A 25,626-nucleotide genomic window follows, 5' to 3' on the forward strand; every position below is an offset into this window, starting at 1 on the left:
TTGGTTTGTTAAGCACTTGCTGCTCTTTTTCGTTTTGTTTAAGTTTTGTTTTTGTTCATAGGAAGGTCTGGGTTTTATTTGCGCGATTTAACTCATTCAGTGTTACGCCACATTTCTTCTATGGGTGATTATCGAATATGCGACTTGCCTGTCACGTGAGCGGCTCAGGCATTTCGAGACGTAGTCTTGATTGTAAAGAGAGAACGCATAGGGAGTCCTCTATCAGCCGCGCTTATGTCCCTGTTAATGAAACTGTATCTTTCCTGATTTACCGTCAGCTTTTGGCGAAAATTTAAGCCAGTACTCCAGCGCTGGTTCGTTACAACAAAGCGAGCTTGAAACACTTCGGGGAAACTGCAAAACTTTTTTCTTTACCAAAGCGTTTTGAGAAATCGATGCTCGTTTGCATTATATAGCCAGCAAGTTCGGGTATGAAATCATTTCTTTGTTAAAAAGGCAAAGTGAGTGATTGGTTTGATTTAGTTGTGTCTTGTATTAAATATTTGTTTCTGCAGATGAATAAGTCAGCGCTTCACCTCATGCTTGTCATCGGACTCCTTGTTATTAGCACATCTAACAATATGTGTTGTGCGAAAAGTTGGACCGATTGGAATTATAAGTAAAGCCTCAAAATGGTATAAGCAATCATTCCCTACTCCGATGAAATATGTTTTGTTTTAATACTGATTTATAAGTTTTCCGAATCGTTTATATTTTTGTAGAAGTACATACAAGTAATGTATAAATGTGGCGTCAGTTAGACGGATTTAAATCCGTTTTTTATCGTTTCAGTTGAAGACTTGTTGCAAGAATTGAACGATGATATTGTGGCTGAAAGCTTTAACGACTATCCCCCTGATTATTAGAAGATCCCGCAAATGCAAAACATGGTTGTCAATATAAATAAACCATGATGCATTTACTTGTTTGATGTTTTTAACGGATAGAAAATTATAAAAAAAGTCCTGTTTGTTAAATTGAAATATATGGCAGGGTGGGGGAGATGGGACACCTTGTCAGGCGAGATTTTTTACGAACAAGTTTGAAACTAGTTTCAAAGGTTATTAAAAAAAGCTTGAATATTTTGTAACAGTTTGATTTAGTCTAATAAAACCAGTTTTAGTTTTTGTGAAAAAAATGAGATATAAACATGAGGAAAATAGGCAGGGGTCGATATAACTTTAATTTGAGATAAAAATAACACAAAATATAGTTTTAAAGTTATAAATATAAAGTTTACATGGCGAAAAAAACTTGCACAGCCGGTTAATTTCGATATATAACTACAAGTTGCAGAACACTATTATAAAATATTTTAATTTTGTGTCCCATCTTTCCCTAAATTGTAGTTTATTTGTAAGTTTCATTGCCAAACTTTATTAGGAATGCTTTTAACTTAATAATTTATACCTCACAGGTGAAATTTTCACAACAGGAAAAATTTTACAAATTCGAAAAAACACAAGGTAACACGGGACAGTTTTAAACCACTGTTAATATTAACTAATAAGTGTATCTATTATTAGGAATACACGTAAATAACACGATATAATAGTGTACGCGTTGAAAATCAATTTTAAACATTCTTTTCTTTGCCCTACTTAACAAACAGAGTTAAAAAAACATCGAGTGGTTCAACTGTCGCCATTGTGTGTCCAAAATCGATGACTTCCACAATGGGTTGAAACAAACTTCTGAGGTTTTATTTGCGTTTTTTGTGGGAAAGCGCTACATTTTTGCGAAATATATAACATTACCCCTATTAAACGATTAAAATGTCACAAATTAACGGTTTCTAAATCTATTTTTTACTTTTTTTTATACAAAAAATCAATTACCGATGTTTTTTAGAAGTGTAGCTGTAACTTAACGAAAAACATGCATTTAACTGTACCCGCTGTATTATTTTGGAGACAAAATAACGTCAAATTTACTTTTCATGTAACAATGGATTGAACTACTCTTGACTGCAAACAACGATGGAGCGAAAGTCATGTACTTACGTCACACATCAAGCTACTGATTGCAAAAGCGTGATAAAATTGATGTTTTGTAAAAACTTTCTGTAATCGATTAAATACTATGCGATACGTGTTCCATCTCCCCCCACACTACTATATGTCAAACTCTTTTTTGCCAAAGCGTGATTGAAATAATGTTTCGTTGAAACATAACCAATCAAAGTTGTTTTGATCAAACAAAAGATTTACTTTGCACTTTTGATTTGCGGCTCTAATGAAAGTTAATAATTAAATCGTTGAACTCAGACCAGTCTCGAGCAAGTCCGCGTTATTGTAAATACAAATACTCGAGTCTTGGGGGTAAGTACTGGTTGGTTTAGTTGAAAATTTACTACCCACGGTTGTTGGTTTCCACTAACAGTTATAAAGCGATTCCTGCTGTAGATTAATTGTTTAGTTTAGTTTTAATTGTTTGTTTTAGAAACAGAGAAACATGTATAAACGGTGTGTTTAAAGGTTAAATAGACAAAGAAGGTCATTTGTTTCCCATATTACCTTAATAAATATCATTTTCTTTCTTCTTGGGCTGCGTACAACCCTAACATACAGGTATGCTTCAGTTACTGTCGCCTGTGTTCATTCTCTGTTTCGTATGTTTGGTAAATGGCCAAGTAACTCTTGAATCTTGTCGTATGGAATGCGGTCACGTCCTTGGAGCTCAAACTACGAAAGGCGCTTTTGTGCAAGCTGGCCCACCGGGTAAAAAAGGTCCGACTGGACCTGCAGGCCCAAAGGGACAAAAGGGCGACGAAGGGCAACTATGCACCGGCTGTGGCGAAGAAAGCGAAGTTCGTCAACTTCGAGAAGAAGTAAACAATATAAAACGTGTGTAATATTCGAAATTTGCTTTAAAACCTACCAGAAAGTTACATACGTTGTAATTTATAATCGGACTCAAGGTGCATGAAACAGAACATCTGTTTTAAAACGACTGTCGTTGCCGCAAGTTAAAATCGTTCATTTAACTCTTAGGATTGCTGATGCCACGCTCATGCCAGGATGTCTCAACAAGGAAACCGATCTGGTCGAAAGGCGGAGTTTACACCATATACCCTTATCCTGGTTCACAAGTTGGCGTTCAAGTTTATTGCGATTTAGTAACTGATGGTGGTGGCTGGGTGGTATGCTGACAGTAGCCTACATCAATTTTTTGTTTTTAAACTTAAACAATCCCGTTTCTAAAGGTATTTCAAAGACGTCAAGACGGCTCAGAAAACTTTTTTAGGGGTTGGAACGATTATCTTTCCGGTTTTGGTAACTTAGAAGGCGAATTTTGGCTTGGTAGGAATTGAAGCCTCTTATAAAACCGTATTGGCCATTATCATAGAGAACTATATAAAGCTTTTCATTGTATATTTAGGCTTGAATTTGATTCACAATTTAACTGCCAATAATGAATACGAAATGAGAGTCGACTTGGAAGATTTTGACGGTAATAGAAGTCATGCAGTATACAGGTAATTTGTCCGAAAATATTTTATAACAAAGGATAATCATTACTTTTCGTTTTAGCAATTTCGTTGTGTCGGGGGCGCCTTTGTATGCACTTGCTGTATCTGGCTACAGTGGTAATGCAGGTAAGAGAAAACAACTATTAAGTTTTAAAACGTCAAACGCTTTCTCCTGCTTATAATCTAGTAATCATTTCACAGTTATACAAGAAGTGGTAAAATTAGTTTTGTTTCGTGTCGTATTAAACGCGCATTATATATATACAGGGGGCGAAGACGGGGCTTGGCAAAACTAGCACAGTCGGTTAATTTCGGTAGATTAACTACAAGTTGTAGAATGCCATTAATATATAAAAATGTATGTCTTTCCCCACATTGTAGTTTTGTAAGTTTACAAACCCGAAGTTTAAAAGTTTTACTTTGAATTAAATACTTTATACCTAGGGAGTAATTTAAATACAATAAACTGATGTACTAACAAGATAATATATTAAAAATATTAAATCACTTGCACCTGGAGATAATTTATAAAAAGCGGCTTGTGCGAAAACATGGTGTAGCAATAACCAATGTGTAGCAAAAAAAAGTTTAGAAATAGTTATTATCAATTACAATATGCATTTATAGGCTAGAATATTTATTAATCGATGTACGAACAATACAATGTTACAGTGTAGGTATAGCATGTTAAAAACAACTTTCTGAAGTTGAAGCCGATTGAAAAGATATTTGTATTAAGCATTCACATACAAACCCCACGAAGTAATATATATGGTAAATCATAAGCTGGCACGAGGTGTTAAACTCGTGTGATAACGACTGTCGTTTTCCGGCCACGCGATGATAAAGTGAGTTACTTTCATTCATTCATTCATTCATTGAAGACTTTAATTCTTCTGTTGTGGTTAGGTTCGGCCATTGCATCAGGGAGTTTTTCTACTAAGGATCGTGACCAAGATAGCTATGCTAGAGGAAATTGCGCAGAGAGCTACAAGGGTGGATGGTGGTACACTGCATGTCATTCCGCTAACTTAAACGGCCTCTACCTAAACGGACATCATGATTCGTATGCGAATGGAGTGAACTGGCAACCGTGGCGAGGCTACCATTACTCTTTGAAGATTTCGGAAATGAAGTTGCGAAAAAAATGACAATCTGTGCCCTTTTATGTAACACGTCATCTTGTACATTGCTTCAATCATTTTAGACAAACAGAAAAAGACCAATCCCCAAAAAATAACAATCCCACTCGAAGTTCCTTATTTCGTAACTCGTAATCGTGCCCGCGAGTCAAATGCCCTGCTTGTATTTTAAGAGCGCCGCAAAAAAATTAACTCATTTAGTGTTACGCCACATTTCTTCTATGGGTGACTATTGAATATGCGACTTGTCTATCACATGAGTGGCTAAGGCATTTCAAGACAGTCTTGATTGTGAAGAGAGAACGCATAGGGAGTCCTCTATCAGCCGTGATTATGTCACTGTTAATAAAACTGTATCTTTCCTGATTTGCCATTTTTTTCGAAAGTTTAAGCCAGCAGACTAGCGCTGGTTCGTTACAACAGAGAGCTTGAACCACTTCGGGGAAACTGCAAAACTTTTTTTCTTTACTAAAGCGTTTTGAGAAATCGATCCACGTTTGCATTGTAAAGCCAGCGAGTTCGGGTATGAAATCATTTCTTTGTTTCTTTGTTAAGAAGGCAATGTGAGTGGTTGGTTTGTTTTAGTTGTGTCTTGTAATAAATATTTGTTTCTACAGATGAATAAGTCAGCGCTTCACCTCATGCTTGTCATCGGACTCCTTGTTATTAGCACAGCTGATAACGTATGTGGTGCGCCTAGATGGACCAATTGGAATTATAATCAAGCAAAGCCTCAAATTGGTAAGCAACCATTTCCTACTTTGTTAAAATATGTTTGTTTTAATACTGATTCAAATTTTTCCAAATCGTTTGGATTTTATATAAATGTTATATAAATGTGACGTCAGTTAGACATATTTTAATCGGTTTTTATCGTTTCAGTTAAAGACTTGTTGCAAGAATTGAACGATGATATTGTGGCTGAAAGCTTTAACGACTATCCCCCTGATTATTAGAAGATCCCGCAAATGCAAAACATGGTTGTCAACATAAATAAACCATGATGCATTTACTTGTTTGATGTTTTTAACAAAACAAATAGAAAAAAATTAAATTCAAGTTTGCAAGTGCAAAGGATTAAACTAGTTTCCAAGTTTAATCTAAAAATAGATTAATAATAAAAAACCTGAATATTTCGTACAGTTTAATTTTGACTCATAAAACCAGTTTTAGTTTTGTAAAAAAAACTGCGAAATAAACATGAGGAAAGTAGGCAGGGGTCAAAATGACATCAATTTCTGATAAAAAACAACACAAAATATCGTTTTAAAGTTATAAATATAAAGTTTTTATGGCAAAGAAACGTAGGTAGGTAACTTCAAGTTGCAGAACACTATTATAAACCATTTCAATTTTGCGTCCTTTCTTTCCCTATATTGTAGTGTATTTGTAGGTTTTTATTGCAAAACTTTAATAGGTTTGCTATATTCGAAATTCAGTCCTTTGCACTTGGAGATAATTTATAAGAAGAGGTTTGTGCAAAACATGGTGCAGCAATACCAATTTGTAGCAAACGTGTAAACTTTAATAATAGTTATTATCAATTTTCTGTTCTTACAAAATTATATACACTTGTTAGATACAATATTTATCACATGCAGGAAAGTGACGTTATAATTCACTGGCGAAAGGAAACAGAAAGGACAACCAGCAGGTGACGCTAGGTAGCCAGTCAAAACCACGTTGGTCAAAACTATTCCTTAAATTTTGTTTTGTCTGAGAGCAAAATGGCTTTACCTTACTAGAGTACCACTTAATGTAGTAGCAAAATAAATGACAGTTTAAAAGTACGTCTGCAGCTATATATATTTGCCCTATTAAAAACGGTTACCTTTAACGTTTTTCTTGCTTTTTATATCAAAGGAGCTTCTAATATAACAGTATGTCTGTGGCACAATTGCTTGCAGTCCATTAACTGTAGGTTTTAACTTAGCATTGTTTGTTTGATATATTTCAACCAAAGTCCATAAAAATCGTGTTCAGTAGATGTGAACACTTTTTAAACTTATATTATGGTCTAGGTGTTGTTAGCGAACACGGTTATTTCCTTCCAACTAAATGTAAACATGTCTTTAACTGTAAGCGTGTTTTACCAACTGTTGTTTGGTCACAAATTTTCCGCTATACCGTTTTCTATAAGATACACATACAGTTATTAGGAATATAACATATAGTGGGGTGGGGGAAGATGAGACACCTTTAGCACAAAATATATAAATATCCTGGTCGTGTTTTAAACAATTAACAACGATCTGTGAAAGTCGCGAGGACAAGGTTTTATAATTCCTCGAATGTTCTTTGTTTACTACCAAAATGTACGAAAAAATAGAATGAAAAGGTGTCCCATCTCCCCCCCTCCCCTCCTACTATATAGCAGTGTCAGAATTTGTAAAATGCAGTAGCCTATATTACAATGCGTCACAGCTAATGCCGATAAAGCATTACAACAACAACAAAAACAAATGCGATGTAGTTTTAAACTGAGCGATGCAATGAGAAATGACATTGCTAAAAATAATAAGGCGAACACCATGTTGTAAAAATGTATATTAATCGTTAAGAACACTGCGTGGTAAATGGACAAAACACTAAACTGATTAAGTTTTTAGTGTAACACTCTGAAACATACTGTATAACTATTAACAGATTTCAAGGCAACTTTCAGGTACCTTCGTTTTGTATTCGACTTAAAGAGATTTTATAAAATGACAAGCAACCATGCGTAAAGTAGGATTTAACCAGATCGTGCCGCATCATTTATTTTACTTACGCAGTATAGCATTTTAACTTAAAAATCTTCCGAGGTAAACGCTAGTAGAATTAGAACCATTGGTTTAACCTGAAGTTTGAGTTCTTTCAATATTATGAGTAAGTGCGTTTAATGAATTGAGAATTAGTTAAGATGAAACGAAATTTATTGTAGGTGATGAAAATGATTCCGAACATTACGGTTCTGTGCTTCAACGTATACAAAACCATCTGATAAAAGTCAGTATAGAAATCGAAGTACCTTTATATGGTACCATAGTATATTAAAGTCATTTCAGTATACTATGATAGTACTGTGGGATAGAACAGGACACTTTTAGCACATAATATCAAATCCCAATCGTGTTTTAAACAATTAACAACTGTCTATGGAAGATGTAAGGATATATGGTTTATATTTCTTTGAATGTTCCTTGTTTACTACCAAATAGAACGAGAAAATAGAATGAAAAGTTGGGACGAAGAAATAGAATGACAAAAAATATATTTACCACCATACTATATACTTTTATAAACATTATGTTTTCAGAAATGGTGCTGGGTCGTAGTAATGGCAGCCTTCTTTGCCGTTGCAGCGCCGACTTTAGAATTAACAAGTTTTGGTACAATCGTATCTCCATTATCTGATGAATTTAATGCTACTAGATTCGAATCCGGTACGAGTATAGCTATCATATTAATATTATTTACATAATCATATTAAAAATTATTACCCACAAAAGTAACATACATGCCAATTCGTAAGCTGGCACGAGGTGCATGAACACCCGTATTATATAACGACTCTCGTTTTCCAGCCACGCGAGGCTAAAATAAGTTACATTCATTCATTTGTTTTTTCACTGACGTTATGACAAATTACTCGTATGCTATGATGACAAGGTCAAACTAAAGGAATATGCTCAGCAATAAAATAGTTAGCGGAGCTAGCGTATATAAATAAATAGCAATGGTATCTTTCTAGCATATTATAGCGTGCGTGTGTTATGGTAAGATGGAAACTGTAAGCAAATAATGTCCGATATATTTTTTTAATAATTAATGCTCTTTAAAAATCGTAAGGATGTTTTATTATTCTTTGCTTACCAGCCAAAAAAACATGGACAATCTTTTCCCAACCTACTATATAGTAGGGTGGGAGAAGATGGGACACCTTTGGCACATAATAACTAAATATCCTGATCGTGTTTTAAACAATAAACAACGGTCTATGGGAGCCGTGAGGATAAAGTTTTATAAAAAAATTGTTAAATGTTTGTTTACTACCAAATTGGAAAAGAAAATAGATTGAAAAGTTGTCCCATCTCCCCCCACCCTACTATATAGTAAATTGACAAAATACGTTCTTAAAGGTTGGATTGGATCGTTGGTTGTTGGATTTACAACAGGTTTTTCACCAGTGAGCAACATCCTTATTCAAAGTCGTCTTGGTGCGCGATATGTTGCGTTGATTGGAGTAATTGGAGCTTCAGCTGCTTTGCTAGCAACGTCGTTCGTTCGTAATCTGTATTTGATGTTTCTCACCTACAGGTATAAATAATTAAAAAATGTTATGCAAATAACAGGAGCCTAATAAATCTGTCTACGTGTTTACTGTTCTATCGCATTTGCAGATATGCAGTGAAGAATATGGGACACCTTTAGCACATATTATCCAAATATCGTGATTATGTTTTAAACAATTAACAACGGTACATAGAGGTCACGAGGATGCGATTCTACAATTATTTGAATGTTCTTTGTTAACTTCCAAATGGGATGAGAAAATAAAATGAAAAGGTGGTCCATATTCCCAGTCCTACCAAATGCAATTAACGGTACTTTATGGACGCCCATAAAATTCTCCACGTGTTTACTGAACTGATCCATTTGCACGAGTACGAAAAAAACGTTTAAAATAAAATAGGATGTATTCACAAACAGTCAGTTAACTTGTCAATTTACTTTTCCAACAGTGTTTTGTTTGGCATATTTTTAAACTTTATTCTCAACGCGGGCATGGTGTTGGTTGGTTCTTACTTCCCTAAGAAGAATCAAGCTCTTGCCACCGGGATTACTTCGGGTGGCATCTCGTTTGGTGAGGCAGATTTAAACAAATAGCCTATACACATATATGTTCAAGGATATATTCCTAAAACCATGTTAAGCTTTAGGTGTTATAATATATCTGGGTCATACGCATACGCCGTGACGCCACCACGCATGCGCCTATGGTCGTACCAAATATAATAACTTTTCGTCCATTTTTCAATTCTTTACCTTCAGCAATGTAGTTTTGTACGAAATTATGTTTCATCACTTTTATCTTCGCAGGTGCGCTGTTTTCCACAATTATATCAGAAGTTCTTGTGTCGAAACTTGGTTGGCGCCGAAAATTTCAGATATTTGCGTCTATTGTATTTGTAGTTGGCATACCATGCGTAGCCACATTTAAGCCGGTAGTGAAGACATCTGCCACTGAAGGTATGTTACCAACAAACAGTTATGTTATTAGTTTCATCCTATATTGTTTCATAGAGACGAATACAGAACTGACTAAGCCAAACAGATGTGAAACGTTTATAACCTTGTGTAAAACACCCGCCTTCTATTTGTGGTTGTTTGCAACTTTATGCTGGAGTGTAAACTTTTTCCTGCCTCATGTGTTTTTAGTAAGTAGACTTGAAAAAAATGAGTAATTTCAGGTAACGAGATGCTTACATATGTTTCTTGCAGATTGATTACATGGAAAGTATCGGTATACCGTCTGCAACCGGAGCTTGGGTATTAACTGCATACGGGGTTGCCTCTTTTGTTGGCAGAATACTTGCCGCTGTTATTGGTGAAAAGATTATGGCTTACGGTTCAATGTTTGGGGAAGATTCATGCAGAAGATTTAGTCTCGCGTCCGTTTATGTTGTTTGTTCAGTAATGGCAGGCCTTGTAACAATGCTAACGCCACAGTGGAAATATCTGGGAGTCGTCTACGCTTACGCAATTTGTAATGAAACAATAACCAAAAGTTTGTGAGTTGTAAACTTAACTTTTTAACAGTGACAGCGTGCATGTCATCAAGTCTTCATTCTCTGATGTTTGCTTCCACGATGCAATTCTTTGGAGATGAACTGGGGATTGATGTATGGGGATATGCAAACCTTACGCTGGCCATAGGTAACAATATAAAATCAACGGTTTTCCAACAATTTAAATATAACTTTTAAAACTAAAGTATTTTATATTTTCCAATGTATAACTACATAACTGTTTCAACCATACAATAGTACTAAATTAATATTCGCAATTTAGGCATGGTAACTGGGTCGGTTGTATCAGGAGCAATATACGACGTCACCGGTTCGTATGTTCCCGCATTTTATATGTGTGGTGGACTCTTTTTCGCTTGTGCATTTACCACATCAATTCTCCCTATTGTTCTACGTCATCGTCTACCGAACTTAGAAGTTATTCCGGATGCAGTGATTCGGAACGACCACGTGAGGCAAAAAGGTTCAGACACCCCACTAAACCACAAGAAGGCTCAACAAGTTTAATCAAATTATTCAAGATGCATACAAATATAAAACCCTATCACTCACTGAACTTCTGCAGTGAAAAGAAAGCCAAATCGTTCGTAAAAAATACAAGAGAGCACGGCTCTAATAAATAGGCACCTAATAAAATTAGCATAATTTTAATTAACACTTATACTACCACAAACGAACAAATTCGACCAAAAATAAACCAGAAATACCCAACAAAGCGGTTTTCGGTCTCCATGTAGCCGTAGGCCTAGATAGAGTGGGGATTACCCACTAAGATATGTCAAAATTATCCTTTTGGGGATTGCTATATTTATTCAATTAAGAATATGTTAAGAAAATCTTAGTTTAAAAAGTCACATTATATATTTAACATTATCACATATGTAAAAATTCAATTACAACAAATAGTTCACTATGTTGAGGTGAAACTAGTTTTTATAAAACAGAACATGAAACTTTGTATAACTCTGACACCAGAATTGTAAACTTACACAAGTTAACCTTCTGGTCGCTTTATACCTAATTTTTAAAGCGTACAATATTATTTCGATTAATTTTTAAGTGTTCCTTATAATAAATTCATGTATTAATCCAAATAAACAGAGAATTGTGTACCAATTTATCCCGACTTCTTGTGAATCACAAAACATGTATGTTTAAATATATTTCTTGGCGTCAACTAAAAAGCGGTTTCAACCAAAATAGATTCAGCACATTCAAAATTAATTTTTAACACGAACAGCTGAATATGTTTAGTTTAAATCACATTTGAGCATCTCTTTGTAGTTAGTATACCCAAATAAAAAAGATTTAATAAAACATTAAAACAAAACAATGTTGGTATAATTGGATACAAATTTAGAAATTGGGCCGTTTTTATTTTGCCATAAAGCATCCTCTTCCATTGAACAAATTCTGTCCTTCTTCCACAAAAGTTCTCCATTCACCATTGTTTGTGTTGTACAGTGCAATATGTCCAGGTTTGGAACTGGTATGATTACATTTGAATTAATTGCTTAAAATACATTATTATTATTATTGCAATAGATTATCTCATAAAACTTTCAAATTAAACTTGTACAAAGATATAATGTTTAAATATTGTGTTATCCAAAACTGCACATCCCACCTTCCATACATTGCAATGTGGTCATCAACACAACAAGCAGAAACTTCACCAAGTTGAAAAGGAATGTTGTTTGTTAACATCGTCCAAACTCCATCAGCAATGTTCATGAATTCACCACTTGTTAATAGAGTGTTGTTTGAACCATATCCACCTGGCAGTTTTTCCTTGAATTAATTTATCAGTTTAATGAAGATAACTTCTTGTCATTTTAACAACCGTTATATTGAAAATATAACTTCTTTAAATTTAGAACAGAACTAGTCCTTACATATTATAACACTGAATTAAAGTAACACAATGACCAAGTTACCAAAAACAAATATTTTTTCATCAAAATGCACAACAGCACACGAAGCTCTTCCTTCCAACATGTTGTTTCCTGCTTTCCATGTATAACTTACGGAGTCATACACCTTAACTTTTGCACAAACTGTAAAAAGAATATCAAGCACTATTTGCTACCATTGGTATTTCTAAACAAGTAAACCTGTTGTAGTATTTCTTTGTCCACCATTACCCTGTTCATAACCTCCACAAAGATATGCAACATCTGAAAAATCATAAAAAATAAATATTTTTATAGTTTGAATAAAAAGCAAAAATTGTGTGTTTTTCATTTAAGGTGAAACAAACCTTACACACGTAAGACTATAGAATTTGTACACCTGATACACATATTAAGTATAATGAAAGAATGAACAAATCCTCTGGCACTGGGCCGAATGGCTAGCATGCCAGCCTGTAACCTATGGATTAGGGGTTCTAGGTACACTGCTATCTGTTGCCTACCAAAAGCCATTTTTGTCACAAAATTTGAGATTTGTTTTTCTTAGCTAGCAGGTAGACTGTTTATTACGAAATAGTATGGATTCACATGTGAGTTCATCCATCATAATAGCGATTGTTTGACCTGGCAACTAATTACAACATAATAGAATTTCACACAGCGATTATTTGCGTCATAATAGGGATTGGCACCTCATCATTTAGCATGTGTAAGAAATTTAAAAACAGGCTTAAATGTTTTCTTTTTTTTCTTTTAATTTGAAAAAAGATCCGGAACCGGATCGAGATCCCCCATTTGAACATAACTGTTTAGCACGTGTAACACTTTATTTTATTTTTTCACCAATAACATTACTGTAAAACTCAAAATTTGGGGGGGCCATGGCCCCTCAGGCCCCCCCTCGGCGACGCCCATGGTCACAAATGCTTTGTATCAACCAAAGCGTTATCCTGGGAATGGGTTCGTCTGCTAACCCAGTATCCTGCGGATTAATCACACGTCTGCCTTTTGTTTTACTGTAATTCGCCTTTTGTTTTACTGTACTTCTTGCCCTGATTCTTTTGTCTTATCAGAGCAACTTCCCCCCCAGAAAATTTGCGTACAGATACGTCTATTGTATGCTTGATAACGATCGGTCATGGAGTTTAACACTTCATGAGCTAGCCATTGTATCTCGCATATAAATAGTCGTCCCACTTGGTTCTCAAAGTATTGCAAGTGTTTGTAGTTTAGTAGTCATGATGCTATATGGCGTACAGTTTATTGTTATGTGTCAGACGTTTTTAAAAAGGTGTTTGTATTGATGTTAACTGATTCTATTTGAATAAGGTTGAATGTATTAAGAATAAAAGTCGTGTGCCATCTGATCAAGGTACCAGTGTGTTGTCTGCTAAGAGGACTTCCAAGTCAGAATCCCAAACTAAACCACGTTGTATCATGACCTTCCGATACACGTGACACTACCATTGTAGGCGTATGTGTTTTCAGGCAAGACACATAACGGCAATTGCTTCAACCAAGTGACCATCAATGGGTTGTCTAAGCCAATCATAAAATATCTTTAAAAAATAATCACCCACAATTGGCCACAAAGTTCCTATCTGCGTTTATCGATTGTCCTTGCACCAACATTCGAGGGTAAATAAGTTACATTTTTTTTACCATTACTACCCGTCTTGGTCTTCGGTATCGTGACCGAATAGACAAAATAAATTTCATTCAATTATTCACATTCATTCAAACAAGCATATAAAAACACATCCCCAACCTCCAACCCCAACTGCAGATGCCTTTGTTCGGAATGAATTTGGAACCCCAGCATTTACCCAAGTATTGTTGGTGGGATTATATTTGGAGATGGCGTTTGCATAATACACCAGATTCCCTTGAAATTGCGACAATCCACCGAAGACAAATATTTCACCTGTATTCATAAACACTTTATTACAAATGAAGAACATGGAAATTACATTTACCTTGTATTGAAGCAACAGCTGCTTCAGAATGATAGTTTATCATCGGTGCAAGGTTCTCCCATTTAATGCCATTAAAGCGTTTCGAAATATTTGTCTTGTAAGCACCATTTTCATAGATGTAACCAAAGCAATACACCATCTCATCATGGCCAATAAACATCACATGTTGCTCAGATTCACCAACAACCTGGTAAGTTTAAATCTAAGTTTACAGACCAACTACAACCCGATCTACACTTACTTGCAGTGATGACCACTTATTTTCACTCATATTGTAACTCGCTATGTTTTGCTGCTTGTTTGGAATAAATATAAGTTCTGTAATGTTAACCTTGTTTAAAATATGACAACATTAAAGCAACATTGGGCTAACCTTTGCATGGGTAGCAACCTTTTCTTGGTTTCTGTTTCTCAAACAAATCTGGTTTGATATGAAAATAAAAAGCATCTTCAACCAAATCTCTGCAATCAAGAAATTCACGAACAAGTTCCTTTAAGAAAAAATAAATGAACAACAACACCACAGTTTGGATGAAACAAGTTAAACCTCTTTTCTGATGTTCCTGGATAAATAATCAAGTCTCACATATTGCAATCTTAGATGTTTGAACAGAGTTGGGAAATATTGTTTTCTTGTCTGAAGATGATGTTTCACCCAACCAACCATACACTCATAAACAACTTCCTCAGACTCCATCTAAGAGTTAAAAGTCATAAATTTAGTTTGTCACTTCTAGTCGGTAAAGTCCGCACATAAAAATCAAATGTCAAGAAAAAACTAGGTTGAGATATGATGACAGTCTCACAAAGTATAAACACAGTAAACAAAACATTTATTAGATTAAATGACATAGGCTTGCTGATATAATAATAAAGATATCTTAATCTTGTTACTTCCTTAATTTTTCACACAATATTAAACACATTGTCTTACCACCAATTCATCAGAAGAAATCAATTTCTCCATTTCCACTTCATCAATTTTAAAAAACTTTTGTTGAGTTGAAACTTGATCGAAATTTTCACAAATGCACCGATCACATTCCAATACAAGATCATTGAGAGAATACAACTTACCAAGTTGACGGTAATGCAAACAATTCAATGGACAGATTTCATCCGAGAGAAATTGAATAACTAATGCAAGTAGATCTATGAAAAACAGTTATGTAAGGCTAGGATAACATTATGCGAAGTACAGCATGATTATTTTTAAAATTATTATTTTATATTATATCAGTGGCTAGGCACTTGCAGCGTAACAAAAGGTAAACACTTCGATGCTGCCTCTATATGCACGTGGTACTTATATGTGCACGTTGTACTTATATATGCACGGTGTACCTGCATCTATATGCATGTTGTACTTATAGATGCACGGTGTACCTGCCTCTATATGCACGGTGTACTTAAGCATGGCATTTAAAGGTTACTGCTTTAACTCAGTGATCACTAATGGGTTGCCCAAAATTACAAATAATACAAAAAACAACCATCCATAAAGTTGCATACATGGTAACTTGTAAGTGCGCACAAGAAGAATGAAATGGGACACCCTGTCTGTGCCTTCTGTGTGAGGATATATTAGGGTCGTTTATTCATTGACCAAGACAATTATGTCAAATATCACCTTGAACTTGCATCAGTGAAGCTGCATGCAAAACTTCATCAATATTTTCCTCCGATAATAAAACTTTGTTCGTATAAATAAAAGTGATCACTTGCTCCATTGCAACTTTTGTTACTTCTTTTATTTTGATCACTCTTTCAAATTCCTCTTTCATCTATAATGCAAACAAAACTTAGTAAAGAGGTTACTTTTCATAGTTCAGCAAATTTAAACTAAATTTTCTGCTGACTATGAGTTGATTACAAAGACAGTAACATGATCATTGGTATAATAGGTTACTGTGGGCATGATTCTTACCTGACTACTGAACATAGTGTCAAAATAATTGCAACTTGCAGCTAGAATTGCTCGATGTGCAGGAAATTTTTGTCCTTCTGTTACCAATGTGACATCACAATAACGTCTATTGCTTCGTTGCCTAAAATGAAAATATGACATCTTTTAAGTGAATAATTGAATGCCAATTATACATATCCTCGCTTGACGAGGCAGAGACAGTCGTTATAATACGAGTGTTTGTTTTATACACCTTGTGCTTGTATGTAACTTACTTTATCCTCGCGTGGCCGGAAAACGACAGTCGTTATAACACGGGTGCTAATACACCTCGTGCCAGCTTACGAGTTACCATGCGTATGTTACTTTGTGGGTGATAATTTTTTGGGGGGATTTTTTTTTATATTTTTATGTATGGCTAATAATTTGGACAACCCATTAGTGACCACTGGGTTGGAGCAATTGCCGTTAAGTGTCTTGCCCAAGGACACATACGCCCACAATGGTAGCAGCGACGAGCCTTGAACCCATTACCTCTGGGTTAGAGGCAGGCGCGCTAACCACAATGCCACGGCGCCGGACAAATGTGCTTGTGTAGCTTGTGTAGTGTCCCGAAATTGTGGGTGAATATAAACAACCGATTTGGAGCTATTACAATTAAATGTCTTGCCCAAGAATACACCCACCTACATTAGTGTTGTTACACATTAGGAAATATCTCAGGGTTTAGTGGTTAGGAATTTTAACTAGTAACCAAAAGTTGTATTGTTAAGTAAGGTTTATCATAAAAAAAAATTGTATTTTATGGCTATGAGGTAAAAAACAGATGTATTTTACTTGACAAGCATGTCCATGATGAAATCAAAATGTCCATCACAGCTTAGAAACTTAGAGGAAGACATCTTTAAGTGTAGATCTGCTACCAATTAAGCTTTCTAATATAATTTGCACTGTAACAAAGTGTATTTGTAAATCTATATAGAAAATTGTAAAAAATATATTATACTTTATTATTTGTTTTATTTTTTTGATTGAACATAGCTACATACCAGCTTGCGCTGGGTGAGCACTTTTTCTTGCAATAACAAAGTTAATTTTCACCGTTTTTTAAGATATTAAATGTTCATTATGTCTTCCTGGTACCTGACTCAGCCTTAGCTGGTATGCAGCTATGTTCAATACAAAAATTAACACATAATAAAGTATATATTTTATAACTTTAACTTGGTGTAATTTTCCTCTCTTCTCGTTTATTTGACTGCTTTATGTGTCAGGGGCTGCCGAAACCTATTAAATGACCTAAAAGTTAGTAGGTTATTAATACCGTCAGTGAGCAAACACCACGTCAGTTAGCAAACACGCGATGGTATACCTCTTTACCAACATTCTCTCAACCATAATGATTAACACAGATCACGTGATAATATAAAGTAAACACAAGAGGAAAAACTTTGTTTTTTCCATCGGTGATTTTCCCAAAACAAGAATATTAATCATCGTTATGACAACGAAAGTCCGTGCATAGACGGGAAAAGAAAAACGTAGCAGAATAGTTTACATGAAGCTTTGTCAGACCGGAGTCGAGTGTCCCATCTTACCCTGGGTCCCAACTGACCACACCTACTATGACGTCACGTAACAAAGCCACAAACTTGCCCCATAACAAAGCCACACACTTGATAACCAAGCAATCGTGGGTGTATAAAGACACATATAGATCGCAATACGACACCCATGTTGAACGAACGTAACTTACTTTATCCTCGCGTGGCCGGAAAACGACAGTCGTTATAACACGAATGTTCTGTTTCATACACCTCGTGCCAGCTTACGAGTTACCAGGTATGTTACTTTGAGGGTGATTATTTTGGCGGGATTTTTTCATGTTTTTTTATGTTTGGTTGATAATTAGGACAACCCATTAAGATTAATGACCACTGGGTTGGAGCAATTGTTGTTAAAAGTAAAAGCGGCGGACTGATTTTGTCGCAATCACGGCTGTCCTCTTTTATATATTGACTGCGGGTCCGCTGCTTATCTGTCATCAAGTGTGTGGCTTTAAGAACACGGACAGTACAGGGTCCCAACGGTTTGTTGCTTAGGTTTATTGCTTGGTTATCAAGTGTGTGGCTTTGTTACGTGACGTGATATGGTAGGTGGGGTTAGTTAGGACCCGGGGCAAGATGGGACACTTTTTTAAAATCCTTTTACAAGAGTACCCATTTGATTAGGGGCGTTTTAATATATAGAACACCCACGAGGCATTATACATGGCCCCTTCTTTATAAATATATCTGGCCACTTGTTAATCTTACCCCACCATACTAAATCACGTGAAACATATTCTCGAACCTGTAACATGAAAGAAAGAAATGTAATAAGGGGGTCTGGTCTCTATATCACCCCCTAGGTGCGCCCCTGCTGGTGTGTTGGTACTGCAACAAGAAAAGATATCATACTATGATGATGCATTGTAGCATATGGCGAATTTGAGAACACATTTAATAGCACTTATTGGCATGCTTTAAAAGGTGGGCCAGCAACCAAGTTAAAAGTGGAAAGAGCAAAGCTTACCATGGAACTGAAGAAGGATGCTGAGCTTTGGTGGAATACAATTAAAGCAGAGTTACTTGAGTTTAAAAATTCTGGTCGTAAAGAAAACAACACAAAGATATAAAACTGCGACTTCTACATGAACAATACATGCACGTATATAAATATAATATTTTACAGTTCATATGCTAGTTATAATTTGAGCAATTTATTTTTCTTAACGTATACAATACATATTAGATCTTCATCCATGTCACATCATGTTAAACCCTTGCTTAAGCCATGTTAAATTTATCAGTAAATATGAATACATAAAAACATACCAAAGAAAAATGTATAACTAAAACATACCAAATATAAGTTTATGTACAGTAGGCTAGAGTGGGGAAAGACGGGACTTGTGGTAAGATGGGACCTTTTCCTAAATCTTTATTTACGGGTACCGATTTAATAATAGAGGAAAAAATGATTACTGTTGTTAAGAAGTAAAATTCGGTCTTACAACAAATACAACATTTTTTTCAATGGCAGTGTGGGCGGAAAGGTGCGGCGCAGGTGGCTCTCGGCTTCCACCTGCCGTACTTGGCTCGGAACCGTGCGTCCCCTCACGTGTCCCGAGCTCTGTACCCGCACCTCGCTCCCAGAGATCCGACTCCAGCAGAACAGTAACGACTCCATGACAAGTCCAGGTCACAACCCAGTTTATTCGACGAAACAACATTGACGTCACGATACAGCCTCCTTATACAGTACAGTACAGGGCTTATATAATGGCAAGAATGCAGAATGCGAGAAGAAGCATTATACACGAGATATATATTAAACACGAGAAGAAGATTATAAACTGGGTTTCGTCAGTTACAACATTATACAGCGAGGCTACCTATTGTCACAGAGCAAAGTCTCTCGGCATTGTCCTAACCATGCGGTTTCCTCATTAAGGCTCGTAGCTACTGCCATTGTTATATGTGGGAAGGGCAACGATTAAATCCCGTCCGCGTTGCGCCAGCTGGCAACTTTGCATGATCTTTACACGACACGCAATCTTTATGCATATAGTGAAATTTATATAATAATTATATATATTAAATATCTGTGCTCGGAGCACACTCAACCGCTACAGCAGAACAATATTAATATAAAAACTTTGAACTTGGTGTCCCACTTAGTTTTGTGGGTATTTATTACAAAACTTTGGAAGGCTTGTTTTTAATTCAATAATTTATACCTCATGGGTAATTCAAATATAATATACTGATATAATAACAAGTTAATGTTAGGCAAATATTTTTGAAATTCAGTCACAGAAATTTGGAGAGAAATTATAGGAAACGGCTTCTATATAAAATTTTAATTTTTAATTGGTATGCCCCTTTAACTTAGTAAGTTAGTATCCCCAAGTAAAAAAAAGATTTAAATATAAAAATGGAACATTATACCAAAATAATGCTGGCATAATTGGATACGAATTTATAAATTGTGCTTCTTTTATTTTGCCATCAAGCATCCTCTCCCATTGAACAAATTCTGTCCTTCTTCCACAAAAGTTTTCCATTCATCATTGTTTGTGTTGTACAATGCAATATGCCCAGGTTTGGAACTGGTATGATTACATTTGAATTAATTGCTTAAAATACATTTTTACAATTATTGCAATAGATTATCTCATAAAACTTTCAAATTAAACTTGTACAAAGATATAATGTTTAAACATTGTGTTATCCAAAACTGCTCATCCCACCTTCCATACATTGCAATGTGGTCATCAACACAACAAGCAGAAACTTCACCAAGTTGAAAAGGAATGTTGTTTGTTAACATCGTCCAAACTCCATCAGCAATGTTCATGAATTCACCACTTGTTAATAGAGTGTTGTTTGAACCATATCCACCTGGCAGTTTTCTCATGAATTAATTTATCAGTTTAAAAGAGATAACATTTATTTATTCATTCATTCATTCATTCAACTTCTTGTCATTTTAACAACCGGTATGTTGAAAATATAACTCCTTTAATTTAAAACAGACCTAGTCTTTACGTAATATAACACTGAATTAAAGTAACACAATGACCAAGTTACCAAAAACAAATATTTTTCCATCAAAATGCACAACAGCACACGAAGCTCTTCCTTCCAACATGTTGTTTCCTGCTTTCCATGTCTTACTTACAGAGTCATACACTTCAACTTTTGCACAAACTAAAAAAAGAATATCCAGCACTATTTACTAATATTGGTATTTCTAAACAAGTAAACCTGTTGTTGTATTTTTTTGTCCACCATAAACCTGTTCATAACCTCCACAAAGATATGCAACATCTGAAAAATCAAAAGCATAAACGCTTTTATAATTTGAATAAAAGTAAAAACTATGTGTTACTCATTTGAGGTGAAATAAAACTTACACAGAAGACTATAAAATTTGTACACCTGATACACATATTAAGTATAATGAAAGAATGAACAAATCCTCTGGCACTGGGCCGAATGGCTAGCATGCCAGCCTGTAACCTATGGATTAGGGGTTCTAGGCACACTGCTACCTGTCACAAATGGTTTGTATCAATCAAAGCGATATCCTGGGAATGGGTTCGTCTGCTAACCCAGTATCCTGCGGATTAATCACACGTCTGCCTTTTGTTTTACTGTAATTCGCCTTTTGTTTTACTGTACTTCTTGCCCTAATTCTTTTGTCTTATCAGAGCAACTTACACCCCAGGAAATTTGCGTACAGATACGTCTATTGTATGCTTGATAACGATCGGTCATGGAGTTTAACACTTCATGAGCTAGCCATTGTATCTCGCATATAAATAGTCGTCCCATTTGGTTCTCAAAGTATTGCAAGTGTTTGTAGTTTAGTAGTCATGATGCTGTATGGCGTACAGTTTATTGTTATGTGTCAGACGTTTTTAGAAAGGTGTTTGTATTGATGTTAACTGATTCTATTTGAATAAGGTTGAATGTATTAAGAATAAAAGTCGTGTGCCATCTGATCAAGGTACCAGTGTGTTGTCTGTTAAGAGGACTTCCAAGTCAGAATCCCAAACTAAACCACGTCGTATCATGACCTTCCGATACACGTGACACTACCATTGTAGGCGTATGTGTCTTCAGGCAAGACACATAACGGCAATTGCTTCAACCAAGTGACCATCAATGGGTTGTCTAAGCCAATCATAAAAAATCTTTAAAAAATAATCACCCACAATTGGCCACAAAGTTCCTATCTGCGTTTATCGATTATCCTTGCACCAACATGCGAGAGTAAATAAGTTACATTTTTTTACCGTTACTACCCGTCTTGGTCTTCGATATCGTTACCGAAGAGACAAAATAAATTTCATTTAATTATTCACATTCATTCAAACAAGCATATAAAAACAAATCCCCAACCTCCAACCCCAACTGCAGATGCCTTTGTTCGGAATGAATTTGGAACCCCAGCATTTACCCAAGTATTGTTGGTGGGATTATATTTGGAGATGGTGTTTTTAAAATATACCACATTCCCTTTAACTTGCGACAATCCACCAAAGACAAATATTTCACCTGTATTCATAAACACTTTATTACAAATAAAGAACATGGAAATCACATTTACCTTGTATTAAAGCAACAGCTGCTTCAGAATGATAGTATATCATCGGTGCAAGGTTCTCCCATTTAATGCCATTAAAGCGTTTCGAAATATTTGTCTTGTAAGCACCATTTTCATAGATGTAGCCAAAGCAATACACCATCTCATCATGGCCAATAAACATCACATGTTGCTCAGATTCACCAACAACCTGGTAAGTTTAAACCTGAGTTTACAGACCAACTACAACCCGATCTACACTTACTTGCAGTGATGACCATTTCTTTTCAGTCATATTGTAACTCGCTATGTTTTGCTGCTTGTTTGGAATAAATATAAGTTCTGTAATGTTAACCTTGTTTAAAATATGACAAAATTAAAGCAACATTGAGCTAACCTTTGCATGGGTAGCAACTTTTTCTTGGTTTCTGTTTTTCAAACAAATCTGGTTTTACATGAAAATAAAAAGCATCTTCAACCAAATCTCTGCAATCAAGAAATTCACGGACAAGTCCCTTTAATAAAAAGTAAATGAACAAGAACACCACCAGGTAGAAGAAACAAGTTAAACCTCTTTTCTGATGTTCCTGGATAAATAATCAAGTCTCACATATTGCAATCTTAGATGTTTGAACAGAGTTGGGAAATATTGTTTTCTTGTCTGAAGATGATGTTTCACCCAACCAACCATACACTCATAAACAACTTCCTCAGACTCCATCTAAGAGTAAAAAGTCATAGATTTAGTTTGTCACTTTAAGTCGGTAAAGTCCGCACATAAAAATCAAATGTCAAGAAAAAACTAGGATGAGATATGATGACAGTCTCACAAAGTATAAACATAGTAAACAAAACATTTATTAGATTAAATGACATAGGCTTGCTGATATAATAATAAAGATATCTTAATCATGTTACTTCCTTAATTTTTCACACAATATTAAACACATTGTCTTACCACCAATTCATCAGAAGAAATCAATTTCTCCATTTCCACTTCATCAATTTTAAAAAACTTTTGTTGAGTTGAAACTTGATCGAAATTTTCACAAATGCACCGATCACATTCCAATACAAGATCATTGAGAGAATACAACTTACCCAGTTGACGGTAGTGCAAACAATTCAATAGACAGATTTCATTCGAGAGAAATTGAATAACCAATGCAAGTAGATCTGCAATAAAACAGTAAAGTAAGACTAGGATAACACTATGCGTAGTATAACATGAATATTTTTCAAATTATTTTTTTATATTATATCAGTGGGCAGTGGCTAGGCACTTGCATCGTAACAAAAAGGTACACACTACGATGCTGCCTCTACAGTGCGCGTACATGTACTTAAGCATGGCATTTAAGGTTACTGCTTTAACTCAGTGATCAGTATTAGTAGTGGATTGTTCAAAAATTGCCAACAGTGCAAAAACATCCACCCATAAAGTCGCAAACATGGTAACTTGTAAGTGAGCATAAAAAGAATGAAATGAATGTAACTTGCTTTATTCTCGCGTAGCTGAAAAACGATAGTCATTATAACACGAGTGTTCATACACCTCGTGCTAGCTTACGAGTTACCATGTATGTTAATTTGTGTGAGATTATTATTTATTTTTTTATATATATATGGCTGATAATTTGGACAACCCATTAGTAACCACAGGGTTGTTGCAATTGCCGTTAAATGTCTTTCCCAAAGACACATACGCCGACAATGGTACCAGCGACCAGCCTTAAACCCATTACCTTTGGGTTAGAGGCAGGCGCGCTAACCACTATGCCACGGCGCCGGACGAAATAAGACAATATTTCTGTGCCGGCTGTGTTTGTATACATGAAAATCGTTTATTCCCTTACCAAGAAAATTATGTCAAATATCACCTTGTACTTGCATCAGTGAAGCTGCATGCAAAACTTCATCAATATTTTCCTCTGATAATAAAATTTTGTTCGTATAAATGAAAGTGATCACTTGCTCCATTGCAACTTTTGTTACTTCTTTTATTTTGATCACTCTTTCAAATTCCTCTTTCATCTATAATGCAAACAAAACTTGATAAAGAGGTTACTTTTTATAGCAAATTTAAACTAAATTCTCTGCTTACTATGAGTTGATTACAGTAACAAGATCATTGGTATAATAGGTTACTGTGGACATGATTCTTACCTGACTACTAAACATAGTGTCAAAATATTTGCTACTTGCAGCTAAAATTGCTCGATGTGCAGGAAATTTTTGACCTTCGGCTACCAATGTGACATCACAATAACGTCTATTGGTTCGTTGCCTAGAAATAATAAATGACAACTTATAAGTGAATATTTAAGTGTCACTTACGTATCCTTGCATGACGAGGCAAAGATATTTGCTATAATACGAGTGTTTGTTTTATACACCTTGTGCTTGTGTACAAGTGGCCGAAATTTGTGGGTAAAAATAGACAATCGATTTAAAGCAATTACTGTCAAGTGTCTTGCACAAAGATACACCCACCCACAATGATACCAGTATTAAGAAGCTAGCCAGATGTATTTTACTTGACAAGCATGTCCATGATGAAGTCAAAATGTCCATCACAGCTTAGAAACTTAGATGAAGACATTTTCATGTGTAGATCTGTTCCCAATTAAGCTTTCTTATTCAATTTGCACTGCAACAATGTGTATTTGAAAATGTATATGGAAAATTGTAAAAACATATACTTTATTATTTGTTTTATTTTATTGATTGAACATAGCTACATACTAGCTTTCGCTGAGTCAGCACTTTTTTTGTCATAACAAAGGTAATTTTCACCCCTTTTTTAAGATATCCATTATGTCTTCCTGGTACGTGACTAAGCCTTAGCTGTTATGCAGCTATGTTCAATAGAAAAAATAACACATAATAAGGTATATATTTTATAACTTTAACTTTGGTTTAATTTTCCTCTGTTCCCTTTTATTTGACTGCTGTACATGTTAGGAGTTGTTGAAACCTATTAAGCGACATCAAAATTAGTAGGTTATTAATACCATCAGTGAGCAAACACGCAATGGTATACCTCTGTACAAACATTAACTCAACCATAATGATTAACACAGATCACATGATAATATAAAGTAAACACAAGAGGCAAAACTATAGTTTTCCCATTACTGATTTCCGTAAAACACGAATATTAATCATCGTTATGACAACGAAAGTACGTGCATGGACTGAAAAAGAAAAATGTAGAAGAATAGTTTACATGAAGCTTTGTCAGACCGGAGTAAACCGGAGTCGAGTTCCTAACTTACCCCGGGTCCTAA

The 25,626-nt window shown here is 35.2% G+C and overlaps 5 protein-coding genes and 1 long non-coding RNA gene across 9 annotated transcripts; 4 read left to right on the top strand and 2 right to left on the bottom strand.

The window, feature by feature from the left end:
- Positions 1-2,410: 2,410 nt before the first annotated feature.
- LOC149737840 (microfibril-associated glycoprotein 4-like) lies at positions 2,411-5,626 on the top strand. Of its 2 annotated transcripts, none has more exons than XM_089875054.1 (8): positions 2,411-2,846; positions 2,994-3,142; positions 3,206-3,302; positions 3,382-3,478; positions 3,534-3,598; positions 4,382-5,177; positions 5,232-5,355; positions 5,497-5,626. In XM_089875054.1, exons 1-6 carry the CDS (start codon positions 2,573-2,575, stop codon positions 4,621-4,623), a joined length of 924 nt encoding a protein of 307 aa, XP_089731180.1. In that variant the 5' UTR covers positions 2,411-2,572; the 3' UTR covers positions 4,624-5,177; positions 5,232-5,355; positions 5,497-5,626. The 2 variants fall into 2 exon arrangements, with proteins under 2 accessions (XP_089731180.1, XP_089731178.1); XM_089875052.1 differs by having other exon boundaries at positions 4,382-5,137.
- A 1,852-nt stretch (positions 5,627-7,478) lies between these two features.
- On the top strand, positions 7,479-9,549 carry LOC149737841 (monocarboxylate transporter 1-like). Its single transcript, XM_089873684.1, has 5 exons — positions 7,479-7,482; positions 7,538-7,602; positions 7,913-8,039; positions 8,736-8,913; positions 9,339-9,549. Exons 1-5 carry the CDS (start codon positions 7,479-7,481, stop codon positions 9,481-9,483), a joined length of 519 nt encoding a protein of 172 aa, XP_089729810.1. The 3' UTR covers positions 9,484-9,549.
- Positions 9,550-10,104: 555 nt separating this feature from the next.
- On the top strand, positions 10,105-12,185 carry LOC149737842 (uncharacterized). Its single transcript, XM_089875060.1, has 3 exons — positions 10,105-10,363; positions 10,417-10,533; positions 10,669-12,185. Exons 1-3 carry the CDS (start codon positions 10,108-10,110, stop codon positions 10,911-10,913), a joined length of 618 nt encoding a protein of 205 aa, XP_089731186.1. The 5' UTR covers positions 10,105-10,107; the 3' UTR covers positions 10,914-12,185.
- On the bottom strand, positions 11,553-17,468 carry LOC149737843 (kelch-like protein 12). Of its 2 annotated transcripts, none has more exons than XR_016384636.1 (13): positions 17,039-17,468; positions 16,223-16,343; positions 15,926-16,079; positions 15,230-15,447; positions 14,843-14,992; positions 14,669-14,786; positions 14,537-14,613; positions 14,296-14,482; positions 14,088-14,243; positions 12,521-12,583; positions 12,344-12,463; positions 12,034-12,197; positions 11,553-11,892 (listed from the first exon to the last, which is right to left on the bottom strand). XR_016384636.1 is itself a non-coding variant. In XM_089875047.1 (13 exons), the coding sequence occupies exons 1-13, from the start codon at positions 17,101-17,103 to the stop codon at positions 11,781-11,783; spliced, it is 1,692 nt and encodes a 563-aa protein (XP_089731173.1). In that variant the 5' UTR covers positions 17,104-17,468; the 3' UTR covers positions 11,553-11,780. The 2 variants fall into 2 exon arrangements, 1 of the variants encoding a protein (XP_089731173.1); XM_089875047.1 differs by having other exon boundaries at positions 12,034-12,184.
- A 9-nt stretch (positions 17,469-17,477) lies between these two features.
- Positions 17,478-19,010, top strand: LOC149737844 (uncharacterized). The gene is made up of 2 exons (XR_016384638.1): positions 17,478-18,043; positions 18,733-19,010. It is a non-coding gene; the product is annotated as an uncharacterized LOC149737844 (long non-coding RNA).
- A 116-nt stretch (positions 19,011-19,126) lies between these two features.
- On the bottom strand, positions 19,127-25,543 carry LOC149737845 (kelch-like protein 12). Of its 2 annotated transcripts, XM_089875046.1 has the most exons (14): positions 24,874-25,543; positions 24,503-24,623; positions 24,217-24,370; positions 23,438-23,512; positions 23,295-23,368; positions 22,908-23,057; positions 22,734-22,851; positions 22,602-22,678; positions 22,361-22,547; positions 22,153-22,308; positions 21,013-21,075; positions 20,836-20,955; positions 20,496-20,646; positions 19,127-20,354 (listed from the first exon to the last, which is right to left on the bottom strand). In XM_089875046.1, the coding sequence occupies exons 1-14, from the start codon at positions 24,942-24,944 to the stop codon at positions 20,243-20,245; spliced, it is 1,629 nt and encodes a 542-aa protein (XP_089731172.1). In that variant the 5' UTR covers positions 24,945-25,543; the 3' UTR covers positions 19,127-20,242. The 2 variants fall into 2 exon arrangements, with proteins under 2 accessions (XP_089731172.1, XP_089731171.1); XM_089875045.1 differs by having other exon boundaries at positions 23,295-23,512.
- Positions 25,544-25,626: the final 83 nt, after the last annotated feature.

This window comes from Ciona robusta, chromosome 3 (genome assembly GCF_009617815.1).
Source record: "Ciona robusta chromosome 3, ASM961781v2".
NCBI lineage: Eukaryota > Metazoa > Chordata > Ascidiacea > Phlebobranchia > Cionidae > Ciona > Ciona robusta.